The sequence below is a fragment of the Panulirus ornatus genome, chromosome 18 (genome assembly GCF_036320965.1).
Source record: "Panulirus ornatus isolate Po-2019 chromosome 18, ASM3632096v1, whole genome shotgun sequence".
NCBI classification, from domain to species: Eukaryota; Metazoa; Arthropoda; class Malacostraca; order Decapoda; family Palinuridae; genus Panulirus; species Panulirus ornatus.
Genome location: NC_092241.1, coordinates 56072906 through 56094634, shown reverse-complemented (window position 1 = coordinate 56094634; position 21729 = coordinate 56072906). Strand labels below are relative to the sequence as shown.

At 42.7% G+C, this 21729-nt stretch overlaps 1 protein-coding gene across 2 annotated transcripts in view; it reads right to left on the bottom strand.

Moving 5' to 3' along the window:
* Nucleotides 1-21729, bottom strand: part of LOC139755121 (protein argonaute-2-like) — a 196267-nt gene that overhangs the window by 53596 nt on the left and 120942 nt on the right. For both annotated transcript variants that reach the window (XM_071673262.1, XM_071673261.1), the window contains one exon: nucleotides 1470-1636. In XM_071673262.1, the coding sequence (XP_071529363.1) occupies nucleotides 1470-1636 (167 nt within the window). The remainder of the gene's footprint in view (nucleotides 1-1469; nucleotides 1637-21729) is intronic.

The following is a 21729-nucleotide window of genomic DNA, read 5'->3' as shown; positions in this document are numbered from 1 at the left end:
TTTATTTCTAATCTGGTGTATGACCTTCCAAGCCAAAAATAATTAGTGAATTACATGTCAATCTCCTGCTTTGCTAATTTCCTTGGTTCTCTCTACTCTTTAGTTAGTCCCTTATTGTGTCAGTTTCAACCTCTGTCACTTTCTCTATAATCTCTCTTTTAGCTACCAAGCACTGGCACTGTGAGCTTTGAACTTTTCAAAATCTTCCATCAACTATTTTACAAGCTCCGTAACTGATAACATACAAAAGCTACAAAGAGTAACATCCTAAACCTGAAAGCAACTTAGCGATGTATATAAAGAATCATTAAATCAAAGGTTATATCAGCAGATATATCAAAAAGGCACCAAATAAAACATACAAATGCCCAGTAAGGAAGCTAGATTGCTTATTCAATGACACAACAGGAGAATTTCCTTACTAGATTGCTTATTCAATGACATAACAGGAGAATTAAGAAATTCACACAGATTAAAGAAACATTCAGAATACTAAACTCATTGATGAAGACACTCCCAGATGAGCACAGAATAGATAATTAAACCAAGAAATCTGCTGCCATAAAAATACAGCATTATACAATACGCAAGGTACATGATGAGTGGAAGCTGAGGGAGAAAATGATAGCCAACAAACACTTTGTGCAGAGCAATATGCACAAACTCTGCCATCATGGCAAAATCCTGCTGAAGGTGTCCAGAGGTATGTAACCATCCTATGACTCTTAACTGCCATGGTTCCATTCACCCCAACATACCTAAAGCACTCCACTTCCTCTCTTCTTTCCCATTAAAACTGTCCTGTTTTGCCCCTTATACATCTATTCACCTTAAATTTGTTCATATCTACTCTCAATTTCTTCCTTTCACACACTCTTCAAACCTCTGGAGCATAACTCTCAAGTTTGCCACCAGAAACATGTCATCTGCAAACAATAACAGACTCACCTCCTGGGCTTCCCCACCCCAGTATACTGTGGATCCTCCCCTATCTCAGAGACCTTTGCATTTACCTCCTTCATCACCTCATCCATGAGCAGATAAAATGTTCATGGTGGAATCACATTCCCTTGTTCCAATCTTCACATGTAATCACTCACTATCTTGCCCTTCTATTTAGATACATAACTTACTCTACTTTTAAAAATTCTTAACTTCACTGAATGGTCTTCTTCCCACGTAATACGTCATACACTGTATTCATGACATCTTCCACATGGAATACCTTTTCACTCCATCATATGCTTCCTCTGGTTCCATTAATATCAAATACAAATCACATTCTCTAGCTGTCTTACACAAATTCTTCAAAGCACACACTTGGTCCACATCCTTTACCTGTGCTGCAGCAACAATGATCATCCCCTCCTTTCCAGTCTGACGCTCTCTGCATGCATCACCCTCTCAATCTCATTTCATACCATTCCCTATTATCTCTGTTTCTTAACATCAAGCAAAGACTAACTTACAAATGGACGAGACGAAGAACCAAGCACATTGTTTGTGCCTCCCAATTTTGCATTGATCTTGAGCAAGAGATTTCCAACAGTTGGTGGAGCATTCTTCTCTACATTATCACTTTTAATACACTGTGTTACAATACCGACTTGCTGATCACCAATTTTCTTCACTCGACCTGAGTTGAAAATGAGAGTAATGTTATATAACCTCATGTTAATAGGCCATTAACTGATAATCACTTTGTAGGTCCTGTAAGAACCTAAAAGTTCTCTCTTTCATATATACCATTCACAGATGGGTGCAATGTCCTTCATCTTATCTTTATTGTAAATGTATTTCTTTATTATTATTATACTTTGTTGCTGTCTCCCGCATTAGTGAGGTAGTGCAAGGAAACAGACGAAAGAGTGGCCCAACCCACCCACATAAACATGTATATACATAAACGCCCACACAAGCACATTTACATAACTATACATTTCATCGTATACATACATATACATACACAGAGATATACATATATATATACACAAGTACATATTCATACTTGCAGCCTTCATCCATTACAGTCACCACCCTGCCACACATGAAATGGCACCCCCCTTCCCCTGCGCGCGGGCAAGGTAGCACGAGGAAAAGACAACAAAGGCCACATTTGTTCACTCTGTCTCTCACTGTCATGTGTAATGCACTGAAACCACAGCTTCCACATTCTGACCCCACAAAACTTTCTATGATTTACCCCAGATGTTTCACATGCCCTAGTTGAATCCATTGACAGCGCATCGACCTCGGTATACCACATAGTTCCAATTCACTCTATTCCTTGCACGCCCTTCAGCTTCCTGTATGTTCAGGCCCTGATTGCTCAAAATCTTTTCCACTCCATCCTTCCACCTCCAATTTGGTCTCCTACTTCTCATTCCTTCCGCCACATACATATGTATGCATAAACATATTTATCCATTCTGTGTGAAACACTCAACTGACACATACATTACGTGTCACACATCAGCCTGGGCCCACTTCCTTCCAATCTTTTACACATTCACACCTATTCTCCTTCAGCAGTACAGCTATCCTTCCTTAGACATTTCCCTTACACTAACCCTAACTTCACCCCCTTAAGAAATCCCCTAACCATTCTTCCCCCTAACCTTTTAGGTTTGCTTCACTCAAACATACTGCTAATGTCTCCCCTCTCATCTTTGTATGATCCTCAATCTTCAGACACACCATCCTACATCTCTGAGGAGGGTGAGCACCCCTCGCCTGGCTCCTTCTTCTGTTCCAACTTTTAACAATCAAAATATACAGAAGAAGAATTTGAGATCATAGAGAGAAAAAAGTACAAAGGCTTAAGATTATTTGTTTATTGATTAAACTTAGTACTCACTCTTATCCCCTTTGCCTTTATACAATGGCACTTTGCAAGCATTCCGCCAATCCTCAGGCACCTCACCATGAGTCATACATACATTAAATAACCTTACCAACCAGTCAACAATACAGTCACTCCCTCTTAATAAATTCCACTGCAATACCATCCAAACCTGCTGCCTTGCCCGCTTTCATCTTCCGCAAAGCTTTCACTACCTCTTCTCTGTTTACCAAATCATTTTCCCTAACTCTCTCACTTTGCACACCACCTCGACCAAGACACCCTATATCTGCAACTCTATCATCAAACACATTCAACAAACCTTCAAAATACTCACTCCATCTCCTCACATCACCACTACTTGTTATCACCTCCCCATTAGCGCCCTTCACTGAAGTTCCCATTTGCTCCCTTGTCTTATGCACTTTATTTAACTCCTTCCAAAACATCTTTTTATTCTCCCTAAAATTTAATGATACTCTCTCACCCAAACTCTCATTTGCCCTCTTTTTCACCTCTTGCACCTTTCTCTTGACCTCCTGTCTCTTTCTTTTATACATCTCCTACTCAATTGCATTTTTTCCTGCAAAAATCGTCCAAATGCCTCTCTCTTCTCTTTCACTAATAATCTTACTTCTTCATCCCACCACTCACTACCCTTTCTAATCAACCCACCTCCCACGCTTCTCATGCCACAAGCATCTTTTGCGCAATCCATCACTGATTCCCTAAATACATCCCATTCCTCCCCCACTCCCCTTACTTCCATTGTTCTCACCTTTTTCCATTCTGTACTCAGTCTCTCCTGGTACTTCCTCACACAAGTCTCCTTCCCAAGCTCACTTACTCTCACCACCCTCTTCACCCCAACATTCACTCTTCTTTTCTGAAAACCCATACAAATCTTCACCTTAGCCTCAACAAGATAATGATCAGACATCCCTCCAGTTGCACCTCTCAGCACATTAACATCCAAAAGTCTCTCTTTCGCGCGCCTATCAATTAACACGTAATCCAATAACGCTCTCTGGCCATCTCTCGTACTTACATACGTATACTTATGTATATCTCGCTTTTTAAACCAGGTATTCCCAATCACCAGTCCTTTTTCAGCACATAAATCTACAAGCTCTTCACCATTTCCATTTACAACACTGAACACCCCATGTATACCAATTATTCCCTCAACTGCCACATTACTCACCTTTGCATTCAAATCACCCATCACTATAACCCGGTCTTGTGCAACAAAACCACTAACACACTCATTCAGCTGCTCCCAAAACATTTGCCTCTCATGATCTTTCTTCTCATGCCCAGGTGCATATGCACCAATAATCACCCATCTCTCTCCATCAACTTTCAGTTTTGCCCATATTAATCTAGAATTTACTTTCTTACATTCTATCACATACTCCCACAACTCCTGTTTCAGGAGTACTGCTACTTCTTCCCTTGCTCCTGTCCTCTCACTAACCCCTGACTTTACTCCCAAGACATTCCCAAACCACTCTTCCCCTTTACCCTTGAGCTTCGTTTCACTCAGAGCCAAAGCATCCAGGTTCCTTTCCTCAAACATACTACCTATCTCTACTTTTTTCACATTTTGGTTACATCCAAACACATTTAGACACCCCAATCTGAGTCTACGAGGAGGATGAGTACTCTCCGCGTGACTCCTTCTGTTTCCCATTTTTTAGAAAGTTAACAGTACAGTGGTTTCAGAAGTGGTAGAGGATGTGTGGATCAGGTGTTTGCTTTGAAGAATGTATGTGAGAAATACTTAGAAAAGCAAATGGATTTGTATGTAGCATTTATGGATCTGGAGAAGGCATATGATAGAGTTGATAGAGTTGCTCTGTGGAAGGTTTTAAGAATATATGGTGTGGGAGGAAAGTTGTTAGAAGCAGTGAAAAGTTTTTATCGAGGATGTAAGGCATGTGTGCATGTAGGAAGAGAGGAAAGTGATTGGTTCTCAGTGAATGTAGGTTTGCGGCAGGGGTGTGTGATGTCTCCATGGTTGTTTAATTTGTTTATGGATGGGGTTGTTAGGGAGGTAAATGCAAGAGTTTTGGAAAGACGGGCAAGTATGAAGTCTGTTGGGGATGAGAGAGCTTGGGAAGTGAGTCAGTTGTTGTTCGCTGATGATACAGTGCTGGTGGCTGATTCATGTGAGAAACTGCAGAAGCTGGTGACTGAGTTTGGAAAAGTGTGTGGAAGAAGAAAGTTAAGAGTAAATGTGAATAAGAGCAAGGTTATTAGGTACAGTAGGGTTGAGGGTCAAGTCAATTGGGAGGTGAGTTTGAATGGAGAAAAACTGGAGGAAGTGAAGTGTTTTAGATATCTGGGAGTGGATCTGGCAGCGGATGGAACCATGGAAGCGGAAGTGGATCATAGGGTGGGGGAGGGGGCGAAAATCCTGGGAGCCTTGAAGAATGTGTGGAAGTCGAGAACATTATCTCGGAAAGCAAAAATGGGTATGTTTGAAGGAATAGTGGTTCCAAGAATGTTGTATGGTTGCGAGGCGTGGGCTATGGATAGAGTTGTGCGCAGGAGGATGGATGTGCTGGAAATGAGATGTTTGAGGACAATGTGTGGTGTGAGGTGGTTTGATCGAGTGAGTAACGTAAGGGTAAGAGAGATGTGTGGAAATAAAAAGAGCGTGGTTGAGAGAGCAGAAGAGGGTGTTTTGAAGTGGTTTGGGCACATGGAGAGGATGAGTGAGGAAAGATTGACCAAGAGGATATATGTGTCGGAGGTGGAGGGAACAAGGAGAAGAGGGAGACCAAATTGGAGGTGGAAAGATGGAGTGAAAAAGATTTTGTGTGATCGGGGCCTGAACATGCAGGAGGGTGAAAGGAGGGCAAGGAATAGAGTGAATTGGAGCGATGTGGTATACCGGGGTTGACGTGCTGTCAGTGGATTGAAACAAGGCATGTGAAGTGTCTGGGGTAAACCATGGAAAGCTGTGTAGGTATGTATATTTGCGTGTGGACGTATGTATATACATGTGTATGGGGGGGGGGGGCCATTTCTTTCGTCTGTTTCCTTGCGCTACCTCGCAAACGCGGGAGACAGCGACAAAGTATAATAATAAAAAAAAAAAAAGTACAAGGAGGGGAGGATTTCTGCCCCCCACTCCCGTCCCCTCTAGTCACCTTCTATATATATATATATATATATATATATATATATATATATATATATATATATATATATATATATATATATATTTTTTTTGCCGCTGTCTCCCGCGTTTGCGAGGTAGCGCAAGGAAACACACGAAAGAAATGGCCCAACCCACCCCCATACACATGTATATACATACGTCCACACACGCAAATATACATACCTACACAACTTTCCATGGTTTACCCTAGACGCTTCACATGCCCCGATTCAATCCACTGACAGCACGTCAACCCCGGTATACCACATCGCTCCAATTCACTCTATTCCTTGCCCTCCTTTCACCCTCCTGCATGTTCAGGCCCCGATCACACAAAATCTTTTTCACTCCATCTTTCCACCTCCAATTTGGTCTCCCTCTTCTCCTCGTTCCCTCCACCTCCGACATATATATCCTCTTGGTCAATCTTTCCTCACTCATTCTCTCCATGTGCCCAAACCATTTCAAAACACCCTCTTCTGCTCTCTCAACCACGCTCTTTTTATTTCCACACATCTTACTTACTCGATCAAACCACCTCACACCACATATTGTCCTCAAACATCTCATTTCCAGCACATCCATCCTCCTGCGCACAACTCTATCCATAGCCCACACCTCGCAACCATACAACATTGTTGGAACCACTATTCCTTCAAACATACCCATTTTTGATTTCCGAGATAATGTTCTCGACTTCCACATATTCTTCAAGGCTCCCAGAATTTTCGCCCCCTCCTCCACCCTATGATCCACTTCCGCTTCCATGGTTCCATCCGCTGCCAGATCCACTCCCAGATATCTAAAACACTTTACTTCCTCCAGTTTTTCTCCATTCAAACTTACCTCCCAATTGACTTGACCCTCAACCCTACTGTACCTAATAACCTTGCTCTTATTCACATTTACTCTTAACTTTCTTCTTTCACACACTTTACCAAACTAAGTCACCAGCTTCTGCACTTTCTCACATGAATCAGCCACCAGCGCTGTATCATCAGCGAACAACAACTGACTCACTTCCCAAGCTCTCTCATCCACAACAGACTTCATAGTTGCCCCTCTTTCCAAAACTCTTGTATTCACCTCCCTAACAACCCCATCCATAAACAAATTAAACAACCATGGAGACATCACACACCCCTGCCGCAAACCTACATTCACTGAGAACCAATCACTTTCCTCTCTTCCTACACGTACACATGCCTTACATTCTCGATAAAAACTTTTCACTGCTTCTAACAACTTGCCTCCCACACCATATATTCTTAATACCTTCCACAGAGCATCTCTATCAACTCTATCATATGCCTTCTCCAGATCCATGAATGCTACATACAAATCCATTTGCTTTTCTAAGTATTTCTCACATACATTCTTCAAAGCAAACACCTGATCCACACATCCTCTACCACTTCTGAAACCACACTGCTCTTCCCCAATCTGATGCTCTGTACATGCCTTCACCCTCTCAATCAATACCCTCCCATATAATTTACCAGGAATACTCAACAAACTTATACCTCTGTAATTTGAGCACTCACTCTTATCCCCTTTGCCTTTGTACAATGGCACTATGCACACATTCCGCCAATCCTCAGGCACCTCACCGTGAGTCATACATACATTAAATAACCTTACCAACTAGTCAACAATACAGTCACCCCCTTTTTTAATAAATTCCACTGCAATACCATCCAAACCTGCTGCCTTGCCGGCTTTCATCTTCCGCAAAGCTTTTACTACCTCTTCTCTGTTTACCAAATCATTTTCCCTAACCCTCTCACTTTGCACACCACCTCGACCAAAACACCCTATATCTGCCACTCTATCATCAAACACATTCAACAAACCTTCAAAATACTCACTCCATCTCCTTCTCACATCACCACTACTTGTTATCACCTCCCCATTTGCGCCCTCTTCACTGAAGTTCCCATTTGCTCCCTTGTCTTACGCACTTTATTTACCTCCTTCCAGAACATCTTTTTTATTCTCCGTAAAACTTAATGATACTCTCTCACCCCAACTCTCATTTGCCCTCTTTTTCACCTCTTGCACCTTTCTCTTGACCTCCTGTCTCTTTCTTTTATACGTCTCCCACTCAATTGCATTTTTTCCCTGCAAAAATCGTCCAAATGCCTCTCTCTTCTCTTTCACTAATACTCTTACTTCTTCATCCCACCACTCACTACCCTTTCTAATCAACCCACCTCCCACTCTTCTCATGCCACAAGCATCTTTTGCGCAATCCATCACTGATTCCCTAAATACATCCCATTCCTCCCCCACTCCCTTACTTCCATTGTTCTCACCTTTTTCCATTCTGTACTCAGTCTCTCCTGGTACTTCCTCACACAAGTCTCCTTCCCAAGCTCACTTACTCTCACCACCCTCTTCACCCCAACATTCACTCTTCTTTTCTGAAAACCCATACAAATCTTCACCTTAGCCTCCACAAGATAATGATCAGACATCCCTCCAGTTGCACCTCTCAGCACATTAACATCCAAAAGTCTCTCTTTCGCGCGCCTGTCAATTAACACGTAATCCAATAACGCTCTCTGGCCATCTCTCCTACTTACATAAGTATACTTATGTATATCTCGCTTTTTAAACCAGGTATTCCCAATCATCTGTCCTTTTTCAGCACATAAATCTACAAGCTCTTCACCATTTAATTTACAACACTGAACACCCCATGTATACCAATTATTCCCTCAACTGCCACATTACTCACCTTTGCATTCAAATCACCCATCACTATAACCCGGTCTCGTGCATCAAAACCACTAACACACTCATTCAGCTGCTCCCAAAACACTTGCCTCTCATGATCTTTCTTCTCATGCCCAGGTGCATATGCACCAATAATCACCCATCTCTCTCCATCAACTTTCAGTTTTACCCATATTAATCTAGAATTTACTTTCTTACATTCTATCACGTATTCCCACAACTCCTGTTTCAGGAGTACTGCTACTCCTTCCCTTGCTCTTGTCCTCTCACTAACCCCTGACTTTACTCCCAAGACATTCCCAAACCACTCTTCCCCTTTACCCTTGAGCTTCGTTTCACTCAGAGCCAAAACATCCAGGTTCCTTTCCTCAAACATACTACCTATCTCTCCTTTTTTCACATCTTGGTTACATCCTCACACATTTAGGCACCCCAATCTGAGCCTACATTTTTTTTATTATTTTGCTTTGTCGCTGTCTCAAGCGTTTGCGAGGTAGCACAAGGAAACAGACGAAAGAAAAAGCCCAACCCACCCCCATACACATGTATATACATACACGTCCAAACACGCAAATATACATACCTATACATCTCAATGTACACATACATATATACACACACAGACATATACATATATACACATGTACATAATTCATACTGTCTGCCTTTATTTGTTCCCATCGCCACCCCACCACGCATGGAATAACATCCCCCTCCCCCCTCATGTGTGCGACGTAGCGCTAGGAAAAGACACCAAAGGTCCCATTCGTTCACACTCAGTCTCTAGCTGTCACGTAATAATGCACCGAAACCACAGCTCCCTTTCCACATCCAGGTCCCACACAACTTTCCATGGTTTACCCAAGACGCTTTACATGCTCTGGTTTAATCCACTGACAGCACGTCGACCCGGTATACCACATACTTCCAATTCACTCTATTCCTTGCACGCCTTTCACCCTCCTGCATGTTCAGGCCCCAATCACTCAAAATCTTTTTCACTCCATAATATCTGGTCTCCCACTTCTCCTCATTCCCTCCACCTCTGACACATATATCCTCTTGGTCAATCTTTCCTCACTCATTCTCTCCATGTGACCAAACCATTTCAAAACACCCTCTTCTGCTCTCTCAACCACACTTTTTATTTCCACACATCTCTCTTACCCTTACATTACTAACTCGATCAAACCACCTCACACCACATATTGTCCTCAAACATCTCATTTCCAGCACATCCACCCTCCTGCGCACAACTCTATCCATAGCCCACGCCTCGCAACCATACAACATTGTTGGAACCACTATTCCTTCAAACATACCCATTTTTGCTTTCCAAGATAATGTTCTCGACTTCCAAACATTCTTCAAGGCTCCCAGAATTTTCGCCCCCTACCCCACCCTATGATTCACTTCCGCTTCCATGGTTCCATCTGCTGCCAGATCCACACCCAGATATCTAAAACACTTTACTTCCTCCAGTTTTTCTCCATTCAAACTTACCTCCCAATTGACTTGACCCTCAACCCTACTGTACCTAATAACCTTGCTCTTATTCACATTTACTCTTAACTTTCTTCTTTCACACACTTTACCAAACTCAGTCACCAGCTTCTGCAGTTTCTCACATGAATCAGCCACCAGCGCTGTATCATCAGCGAACAACAACTGACTCACTTCCAAAGCTCTCTCATCCACAACAGACTTCATACTTGCCCCTCTTTCCTAAACTCTTGCATTCACCTCCCTAACAACACCATCCATAAACAAATTAAACAACCATGGAGACATCACACACCCCTGCCACAAACCTACATTCACTGAGAACCAATCACTTTCCTCTCTTCCTACATGTACACTTGCCTTACATCCTCGATAAAAACTTTTCACTGCTTCTAACAACTTGCCTCCCACACCATATAGTCTTAAAACCTTCCACAGAGCATCTCTATCAACTCTATCATATGCCTTCTCCAGATCCATAAATGCTACATACAAATCCATTTGTTTTTCTAAGTATTTCTCACATACATTCTTCAAAGCAAACACCTGATCCACACATCCTCTACCACTTCTGAAACCACACTGCTCTTCCCCAATCTAATGCTCTGTACATGCCTTCACCCTCTCAATCAATACCCTCCCATATAATTTACCAGGAATACTCAACAAACTTATACCTCTGTAATTTGAGCACTCACTCTTATCCCCTTTGCCTTTGTACAATGGCACTATGCAAGCATTCCTCCAATCATCAGGCACCTCACCATGAGTCATACATACATTAAATAACCTTACCAACCAGTCAACAATACAGTCACCCCCTTTTTTAATAAATTCCACTGCAATACCATCCAAACCTGCTGCCTTGCCGGCTTTCATCTTCCGTAAAGCTTTTACTACCTCTTCCCTCTTTACCAAATCATTTTCCCTAACCCTCTCACTTTGCACACCACCTCGACCAAAACACCCTATATCTGCCACTCTATCATCAAACACATTCAACAAACCTTCAAAATACTCACTCCATCTCCTTCTCACATCACCACTACTTGTTATCACCTCCCCATTAGCCCCCTTCACTGAAGTTCCCATTTGCTCCCTTGTCTTACACACTTTATTTACCTCCTTCCAAAACATCTTTTTATTCTCCCTGAAATTTAATGATACTCTCTCACCCCAACTCTCATTTGCCCTCTTTTTCACCTCTTGCACCTTTCTCTTGACCTACTGCCTCTTTCTTTTATACCTCTCCCACTCATTTGCATTTTTTCCCTGCAAAAATCGTCCAAATGCCTTTCTCTTCTCTTTCACTAATAATCTTACTTCTTCATCCCACCACTCACTACCTTTTCTAATATATATATATACATATATATATATATATATATATATATATATATATATATATATATATATATATATATATATATATTTTTTTTTTTTTATACTTTGTCGCTGTCTCCCGCGTTTGCGAGGTAGCGCAGGGAAACAGACGAAAGAAATGGCCCAACCCCCCCCCCATACACATGTACATACACACGTCCACACACGCAAATATACATACCTACACAGCTTTCCATGGTTTACCCCAGACGCTTCACATGCCCTGATTCAATCCACCGACAGCACGTCAACCCCTGTATACCACATCGCTCCAATTCACTCTATTCCTTGCCCTCCTTTCACCCTCCTGCATGTTCAGGCCCCGATCACACAAAATCTTTTTCACTCCATCTTTCCACCTCCAATTTGGTCTCCACCTTCTCCTCGTTCCCTCCACCTCCGACACATATATCCTCTTGGTCAATCTTTCCTCACTCATTCTCTCCATGTGCCCAAACCACTTCAAAACACCCTCTTCTGCTCTCCCAACCACGCTCTTTTTATTTCCACACATCTCTCTTACCCTTACGTTACTTACTCGATCAAACCACCTCACACCACACATTGTCCTCAAACATCTCATTTCCAGCACATCCATCCTCCTGTGCACATCTCTATCCATAGCCCACGCCTCGCAACCATACAACATTGTTGGAACCACTATTCCTTCAAACATACCCATTTTTGCTTTCCGAGATAATGTTCTCGACTTCCACACATTTTTCAAGGCTCCCAAAATTTTCGCCCCCTCCCCCACCCTATGATCCACTTCCGCTTCCATGGTTCCATCCGCTGACAGATCCACTCCCAGATATCTAAAACACTTCACTTCCTCCAGTTTTTCTCCATTCAAACTCACCTCCCAATTGACTTGACCCTCACCCCTACTGTACCTAATAACCTTGCTCTTATTCACATTTACTCTTAACTTTCTTCTTCCACACACTTTACCAAACTCAGTCACCAGCTTCTGCAGTTTCTCACATGAATCAGCCACCAGCGCTGTATCATCAGCAAACAACAACTGACTCACTTCCCAAGCTCTCTAATCCACAACAGACTTCATACTTGCCCCTCTTTCCAGGACTCTTGCATTTACCTCCCTAACAACCCCATCCATAAACAAATTAAACAACCATGGAGACATCACACACCCCTGCCGCAAACCTACATTCACTGAGAACCAATCACTTTCCTCTCTTCCTACACGTACACTAGCCTTATATCCTCAATAGAAACTTTTCAATGCTTCTAACAACTCTCCTCCCACACTATATATTCTTAATACCTTCCACAGAGCATCTCTATCAACTCTATCATATGCCTTCTCCAGATCCATAAATGCTACATACAAATCCATTTGCTTTTCTAAGTATTTCTCACATACATTCTTCAAAGCAAACACCTGATCCACACATCCTCTACCACTTCTGAAACCACACTGCTCTTCCCCAATCTAATGCTCTGTACATGCCTTCACCCTCTCAATCAATACCCTCCCATATAATTTACCAGGAATACTCAACAAACTTATACCTTTGTAATTTGAGCACTCACTCTTATCCCCTTTGCCTTTGTACAATGGCACTATGCACGCATTCCGCCAATCCTCAGGCACCTCACCATGAGTCATACATACATTAAATAACCTTACCAACCAGTCAACAGTACAGTCACCCCCTTTTTTAATAAATTCCACTGCAATACCATCCAAACCTGCTGCCTTGCCGGCTTTCATCTTCCGCAAAGCTTTCACTACCTCTTCTCTGTTTACCAAATCATTTTCCCTAACCCTCTCACTTTGCACACCACCTCGACCAAAACACCCTATATCTGCCACTCTATCATCAAACACATTCAACAAACCTTCAAAATACTCACTCCATCTCCTTCTCACATCACCACTACTTGTTATCACCTCCCCATTTGCGCCCTTCACTGCAGTTCCCATTTGCTCCCTTGTCTTACGCACTTTATTTACCTCCTTCCAGAACATCTTTTTATTCTCCCTAAAATTTAATGATACTCTCTCACCCCAACTCTCATTTGCCCTTTTTTTCACCTCTTGCACCTTTCTCTTGACTGAGTTTGGTAAAGTGTGTGGAAGAAGAAAGTTAAGAGTAAATGTGAATAAAAGCAAGGTTATTAGGTACAGTAGGGTTGAGGGTCAAGTCAATTGGGAGGTGAGTTTGAATGGAGAAAAACTGGAGGAAGTGAAGTGTTTTAGATATCTGGGAGTGGATCTGGCAGCGGATGGAACCATGGAAGCGGAAGTGGATCATAGGGTGGGGGAGGGGGCGAAAATTCTGGGGGCCTTGAAGAATGTGTGGAAGTCGAGAACATTATCTCGGAAAGCAAAAATGGGTATGTTTGAAGGAATAGTGGTTCCAACAATGTTGTATGGTTGCAAGGCGTGGGCTATGGATAGAGTTGTGCGCAGGAGGATGGATGTGCTGGAAATGAGATGTTTGAGGACAATGTGTGGTGTGAGGTGGTTTGATCGAGTGAGTAACGTAAGGGTAAGAGAGATGTGTGGAAATAAAAAGAGCGTGGTTGAGAGAGCAGAAGAGGGTGTTTTGAAGTGGTTTGGGCACATGGAGAGGATGAGTGAGGAAAGATTGACCAAGAGGATATATGTGTCGGAGGTGGAGGGAGCAAGGAGAAGAGAGAAACCAAATTGGATGTGGAAAGATGGAGTGAAAAAGATTTTGTGTGATCGGGGCCTGAACATGCAGGAGGGTGAAAGGAGGGCAAGGAATAGAGTGAATTGGAGCGATGTGGTATACCGGGGTTGACGTGCTGTCAGTGGATTGAAGCAGGGCATGTGAAGCGTCTGGGGTAAACCATGGAAAGCTGTGTAGGTATGTATATTTGCGTGTGTGGACGTATGTATATACATGTGTATGGGGAGGGGGGGTTGGGCCATTTCTTTCGTCTGTTTCCTTGCGCTACCTCGCAAACGCGGGAGACAGCGACAAAGTATAATAAATATAAAAATATATATATATGTTTTCTTTTTTTTTTTCATACTATTCGCCATTTCCCGCATTAGCGAGGTAGCGTTAAGAACAGAGGACTGGGCCTTTGAGGGAATATCCTCATATGGCCCCCTCCTCTGTTCCTTCTTTTGGAAAATTTAAAAAAAAATGAGAGGGGACGATTTCCAGCCCCCCGCTTCCTTCCCTTTTAGTCGCCTTCTACGACATGCAGGGAATACGTGGGAAGTATTCTTTCTCCCCTATATATATTTATCTATTTATTCACTTTGCTCTGTCGCCGTCCCCCGCGCCAGCGAGGTAGTGCAAGGAAACAGACGAAAGAATGGCCCAACCCACCCACATACACATGTGTATACATACACGTCCACACACACCACATATACATACCTATACATCTCAACGTATACATATATATACACACACAGACATATACATATATACCCATGTACATAATTCATACTGTCTGCCTTTATTCATTCCCATCGCCACCCCGCCACACATGGAATAACAACATCCTTCCCCCTCATGTGTGTGAGGTAGTGCTAGGAAAAGACAACAAAGGCCCTATTCGTTCACACTCAGTCTCTAGCTGTCATGTAATAATGCACCGAAACCACAGCTCCCTTTCCACATCCAGGCCCCACAGAACTTTCCATGGTTTACCCCAAACGCTTCACATGCCCTGGTTCAATCCATTGACACCATGTCGACCCCAGTATACCACATCGTTCCAATTCACTCTATTCCTTGCACGCCTTTCACCCTCCTGCATGTTCAGGCCCCGATAACTCAAAATCTTTTTCACTCCATCTTTCCCCCTCCAATTTGGTCTCCCACTTCTCCTCGTTCCCTCCATCTTTGACACGTATATCCTCTTTGTTAATCCTCCTTACTCATCCTCATGAGTCCAAATTATTTCAACAAAGCCACTTCTGCTCTCTCAACCACTCTTTTTATTACCACACATATCTTTTACCCTTTCATTACTTAGTCAATCAAACCACATATATTTTATTTCATATATATTTGTCATTTCCCATATCAGTGAGGTAGTGTTAAGAACATGATGATAGAGGACAAAGAGGATATATGCATCAGAAGTGGAGGGAACAATCACCCCGCCAATTACTACCAATTTCTCAACTGCCCATATCCCATATCTCTTGCACATGCTATCACTGCTTCACTAAATATCTCCCATTCCCCTTGCTTCATTTGCTTACAACTTTAGCTATTCTATACCCAATCTCTTCTGGTATTTCACACACACACACACACACCCCTTTTTTCCAAGCTCATTTCTTTCTCACCCTCTTCTCATTCATATTAGTTTCCCCTCCCAACACATTAACATCTAGGAGTCTATCTTTTGCACACCTATAAATTTGTACAGAGTCCAACACTTCTCTCTGACCAGGTTCCCTACTCACTGATGTATATTTATGCATGTCCCTTTTAAAAAAAAAAAAAAAAAAAAAAAAAAAAAAAAAAAAAAAAACCAGGTATTCCTAATCACCATACCATTTTCTGCACACAACTCCACAAGCTGTTGACTATTCATATCTCACCTCAGTAATACCCAATGTCTCCTAATTCTGCCATCAATGGCCACATTACTTACTCTTGCAATTATGACATCAATGGCCACATTACTTACTCTTGCAATTATGACATCAATGGCCACATTACTCACTCTTGCAATTATGCCATCAATGGCCACATCACTCACTCTTGCAATTATGCCATCAATGGCCACATTACTCACTCTTGCAATTATATACATTTTCTTTTTTTTTTGCTGTCTCCCGCGTTTGCGAGGTAGCGCAAGGAAACAGACGAAAGAAATGGCCCAACCCACACCCATACACATGTATATACATACGTCCACACACGCAAATATACATACCTACACAGCTTTCCATGGTTTACCCCAGACGCTTCACATGCCCCGATTCAATCCATTGACAGCATGTCAACCCCGGTATACCACATCGCTCCAATTCACTCTATTCCTTGCCCTCCTTTCACCCTCCTGCATGTTCAGGCCCCAATCACACAAAATCTTTTTCACTCCATCTTTCCACCTCCAATTTGGTCTCCCACTTCTCCTCGTTCCATCCACCTCCGACACATATATCCTCTTGGTCAATCTTTCCTCACTCATTCTCTCCATGTGCCCAAACCATTTCAAAACACCCTCTTCTGCTCTCTCAACCACGCTCTTTTTATTTCCACACATCTCTCTTACCCTTAAGTTACTTACTCGATCAAACCACCTCACACCACACATTGTCCTCAAACATCTCATTTCCAGCACATCCATCCTCCTACGCACAACTCTATCCATAGCCCACGCCTCGCAACCATACAACATTCTTGGAACCACTATTCCTTCAAACATACCCATTTTTGCTTTCCGAGATAATGTTCTCGACTTCCACACATTCTTCAAGGCTCCCAGAATTTTCGCCCCCTCCCCCACCCTATGATCCACTTCCACTTCCATGGTTCCATCCACTGCCAGATCCACTCCCAGATATCTAAAACACTTTACTTCCTCCAGTTTTTTTCCTTTTCTCCATTCAAACTTACCTCCCAGTTGACTTGACCCTCTACTGTACCTAATAACCTAATAATATATATATATAGGAGTGGTTTGGGAATGTCTGGGGAGTAAAGTCCGGGGTTAGTGAGAGGACAAGAGCAAGGGAAGGAGTAGCAATACTCCTGAAACAGGAGTTGTGGGAGTTTGTGATAGAATGTAAGAAAGTAAATTCTCGATTAATATGGGTAAAACTGAAAGTTGATGGAGAGAGATGGGTGATTATTGGTGCATATGCACCTGGGCATGAGAAGAAAGATCATGAGAGGCAAGTGTTTTGGGAGCAGCTGAATGAGTGTGTTAGTGGTTTTGATGCACAAGACCGGGTTATAGTGATGGGTGATTTGAATGCAAAGGTGAGTAATGTGGCAGTTGAGGGAATAATTGGTATACATGGGGTGTTCAGTGTTGTAAATAGAAATGGTGAAGAGCTTGTAGATTTATGTGCTGAAAAAGGATTGATGATTGGGAATACCTGGTTTAAAAAGCGAGATATACATAAGTATACTTATGTAAGTAGGAGAGATGGCCAGAGAGCGTTATTGGATTACGTGTTAATTGATAGGCGTGCGAAAGAGAGACTTTTGGATGTTAATGTGCTGAGAGGTGCAACTGGAGGGATGTCTGATCATTATCTTGTGGAGGCTAAGGTGAAGATTTGTATGGGTTTTCAGAAAAGAAGAGTGAATGTTGGGGTGAAGAGGGTGGTGAGAGTAAGTGAGCTTGGGAAGGAGACCTGTGTGAGGAAGTACCAGGAGAGACTGAGTACAGAATGGAAAAAGGTGAGAACAATGGAAGTAAGGGGAGTGGGGGAGGAATGGGATGTATTTAGGGAATCAGTGATGGATTGCGCAAAAGATGCTTGTGGCATGAGAAGAGTGGGAGGTGGGTTGATTAGAAAGGGTAGTGAGTGGTGGGATTAAGAAGTAAGAGTATTAGTGAAAGAGAAGAGAGAGGCATTTGGACGATTTTTGCAGGGAAAAAATGCAATTGAGTGGGAGATGTATAAAAGAAAGAGACAGGAGGTCAAGAGAAAGGTGCAAGAGGTGAAAAAAAGGGCAAATGAGAGTTGGGGTGAGAGAGTATCATTAAATTTTAGGGAGAATAAAAAGATGTTCTGGAAGGAGGTAAATAAAGTGCGTAAGACAAGGGAGCAAATGGGAACTTCAGTGAAGGGCGCAAATGGGGAGGTGATAACAAGTAGTGGTGATGTGAGAAGGAGATGGAGTGAGTATTTTGAAGGTTTGATGAATGTGTTTGATGATAGAGTGGCAGATATAGGGTGTTTTGGTCGAGGTGGTGTGCAAAGTGAGAGGGTTAGGGAAAATGATTTGGTAAACAGAGAAGAGGTAGTGAAAGCTTTGCGGAAGATGAAAGCCGGCAAGGCAGCAGGTTTGGATGGTATTGCAGCGGAATTTATAAAAAAAGGGGGCGACTGTATTGTTGACTGGTTGGTAAGGTTATTTAATGTATGTATGACTCATGGTGAGGTGCCTGAGGATTGGCAGAATGCATGCATAGTGCCATTGTACAAAGGCAAAGGGGATAAGAGTGAGTGCTCAAATTACAGAGGTATAAGTTTGTTGAGTATTCCTGGTAAATTATATGGGAGGGTATTCATTGAGAGGGTGAAGGCATGTACAGAGCATCAGATTGGGGAAGAGCAGTGTGGTTTCAGAAGTGGTAGAGGATGTGTGGATCAGGTGTTTGCTTTGAAGAATGTGTGTGAGAAATACTTAGAAAAGCAAACAGATTTGTATGTAGCATTTATGGATCTGGAGAAGGCATATGATAGAGTTGATAGAGATGCTCTGTGGAAGGTATTAACAATATATGGTGTGGGAGGAAAGTTGTTAGAAGCAGTGAAAAGTTTTTATCGAGGATGTAAGGCATGTGTACGTGTAGGAAGAGAGGAAAGTGATTGGTTCTCAGTGAATGTAGGTTTGCGGCAGGGGTGTGTGATGTCTCCATGGTTGTTTAATTTGTTTATGGATGGGGTTGTTAGGGAGGTAAATGCAAGAGTTTTGGAAAGAGGGTCAAGTATGAAGTCTGTTGGGGATGAGAGAGCTTGGGAAGTGAGTCAGTTGTTGTTCGCTGATGATACAGCGCTGGTGGCTGATTCATGTGAGAAACTGCAGAAGCTGGTGACTGAGTTTGGTAAAGTGTGTGGAAGAAGAAAGTTAAGAGTAAATGTGAATAAGAGCAAGGTTATTAGGTACAGTAGGGTTGAGGGTCAAGTTAATTGGGAGGTGAGTTTGAATGGAGAAAAGCTGGAGGAAGTGAAGTGTTTTAGATATCTGGGAGTGGATCTGTCAGCGGATGGAACCATGGAAGCGGAAGTGGATCATAGGGTGGGGGAGGGGGCGAAAATTCTGGGGGCCTTGAAGAATGTGTGGAAGTCGAGAACATTATCTCGGAAAGCAAAAATGGGTATGTTTGAAGGAATAGTGGTTCCAACAATGTTGTATGGTTGCGAGGCGTGGGCTATGGATAGAGTTGTGCACAGGAGGATGGATGTGCTGGAAATGAGATGTTTGAGGACAATGTGTGGTGCGAGGTGGTTTGATCGAGTGAGTAACGTAAGGGTAAGAGAGATGTGTGGAAATAAAAAGAGCGTGGTTGAGAGAGCAGAAGAGGGTGTTTTGAAGTGGTTTGGGCACATGGAAAGAATGAGTGAGGAAAGATTGACCAAGAGGATATATGTGTCGGAGGTGGAGGGAACGAGGAGAAGAGGGAGACCAAATTGGAGGTGGAAAGATGGAGTGAAAAAGATTTTGTGTGATCGGGGCCTGAACATGCAGGAGGGTGAAAGGAGGGCAAGGAATAGAGTGAATTGGAGCGATGTGGTATACCGGGGTTGACGTGCTGTCAGTGGATTGAATCAAGGCATGTGAAGCGTCTGGGGTAAACCATGGAAAGCTGTGTAGGTGTGTATATTTGCGTGTGTGGACGTATGTATATACATGTGTATGGGGGGGGGTTGGGCCATTTCTTACGTCTGTTTCCTTGCACTACCTCGCAAACGCGGGAGACAGCGACAAAGTATAATGTTCAGGCCCCGATCACTCAAAATCTTTTTCACTCCATCTTTCCACCTCCAATTTGGTCTCCCTCTTCTCCTCATTCCCTCCACCTCCGACACATATATCCTCTTGGTCAATCTTTCCTCACTCATTCTCTCCATGTGCCCAAACCATTTCAAAACACCCTCTTCTGCTCTCTCAACCATGCTCTTTTTATTTCCACACATCTCTCTTACCCTTACGTTACTCACTCGATCAAACCACCTCACACCACACATTGTCCTCAAACATCTCATTTCCAGCACATCCATCCTCCTGCACACAACTCTATCCATAGCCCACGCCTCGCAACCATACAACATTGTTGGAACCACTATTCCTTCAAACATACCCATTTTTGCTTTCCGAGATAATGTTCTCGACTTCCACACATTCTTCAAGGCCCCCAGAATTTTCGCCCCCTCCCCCACCCTATGATCCACTTCCGCTTCCATGGTTCCATCCGCTGCCAGATCCACTCCCAGATATCTAAAACACTTCACTTCCTCCAGTTTTTCTCCATTCAAACTCACCTCCCAATTGACTTGACCCTCAACCCTACTGTACCTAATAACCTTGCTCTTATTCACATTTACTCTTAACTTTCTTCTTCCACACACTTTACCAAACTCAGTCACCAGCTTTTGCAGTTTCTCACATGAATCAGCCACCAGCACTGTATCATCAGCGAACAACAACTGACTCACTTCCCAAGCTCTCTCATCCCCAACAGACTTCATACTTGCCCCTCTTTCCAAAACTCTTGCATTTACCTCCCTAACAACCCCATCCATAAACAAATTAAATAACCATGGAGACATCACACACCCCTGCCGCAAACCTACATTCACTGAGAACCAATCACTTTCCTCTCTTCCTACACGTACACATGCCTTACATCCTCGATAAAAACTTTTCACTGCTTCTAACAACTTTCCTCCCACACCATATATTCTTAATACCTTCCACAGAGCATCTCATATATATATATATATATATATATATATATATATATATATATATATATATGAGTCAGTTGTTGTTCGCTGATGATACAGCGCTGGTGGCTGATTTATGTGAGAAACTGCAGAAGCTGGTGACTGAGTTTGGTAAAGTGTGTGAAAGAAGAAAGTTAAGAGTAAATGTGAATAAGAGCAAGGTTATTACGTACAGTAGGGTTGAGGGTTAAGTCAATTGGGAGGTAAGTTTGAATGGAGAAAAACTGGAGGAAGTAAAGTGTTTTAGATATCAGGGAGTGGATCTGGCAGCAGATGGAACCATGGAAGCGGAAGTGAATCATAGGTGGAGGAGGGGGCGAAAATCCTGGGAGCCTTGAAGAATGTGTGGAAGTCGAGAACATTATCTCAGAAAGCAAAGATGGGTATGTTTGAAGGAATAGTGGTTCCAACAATGTTGTATGGTTGCGAGGC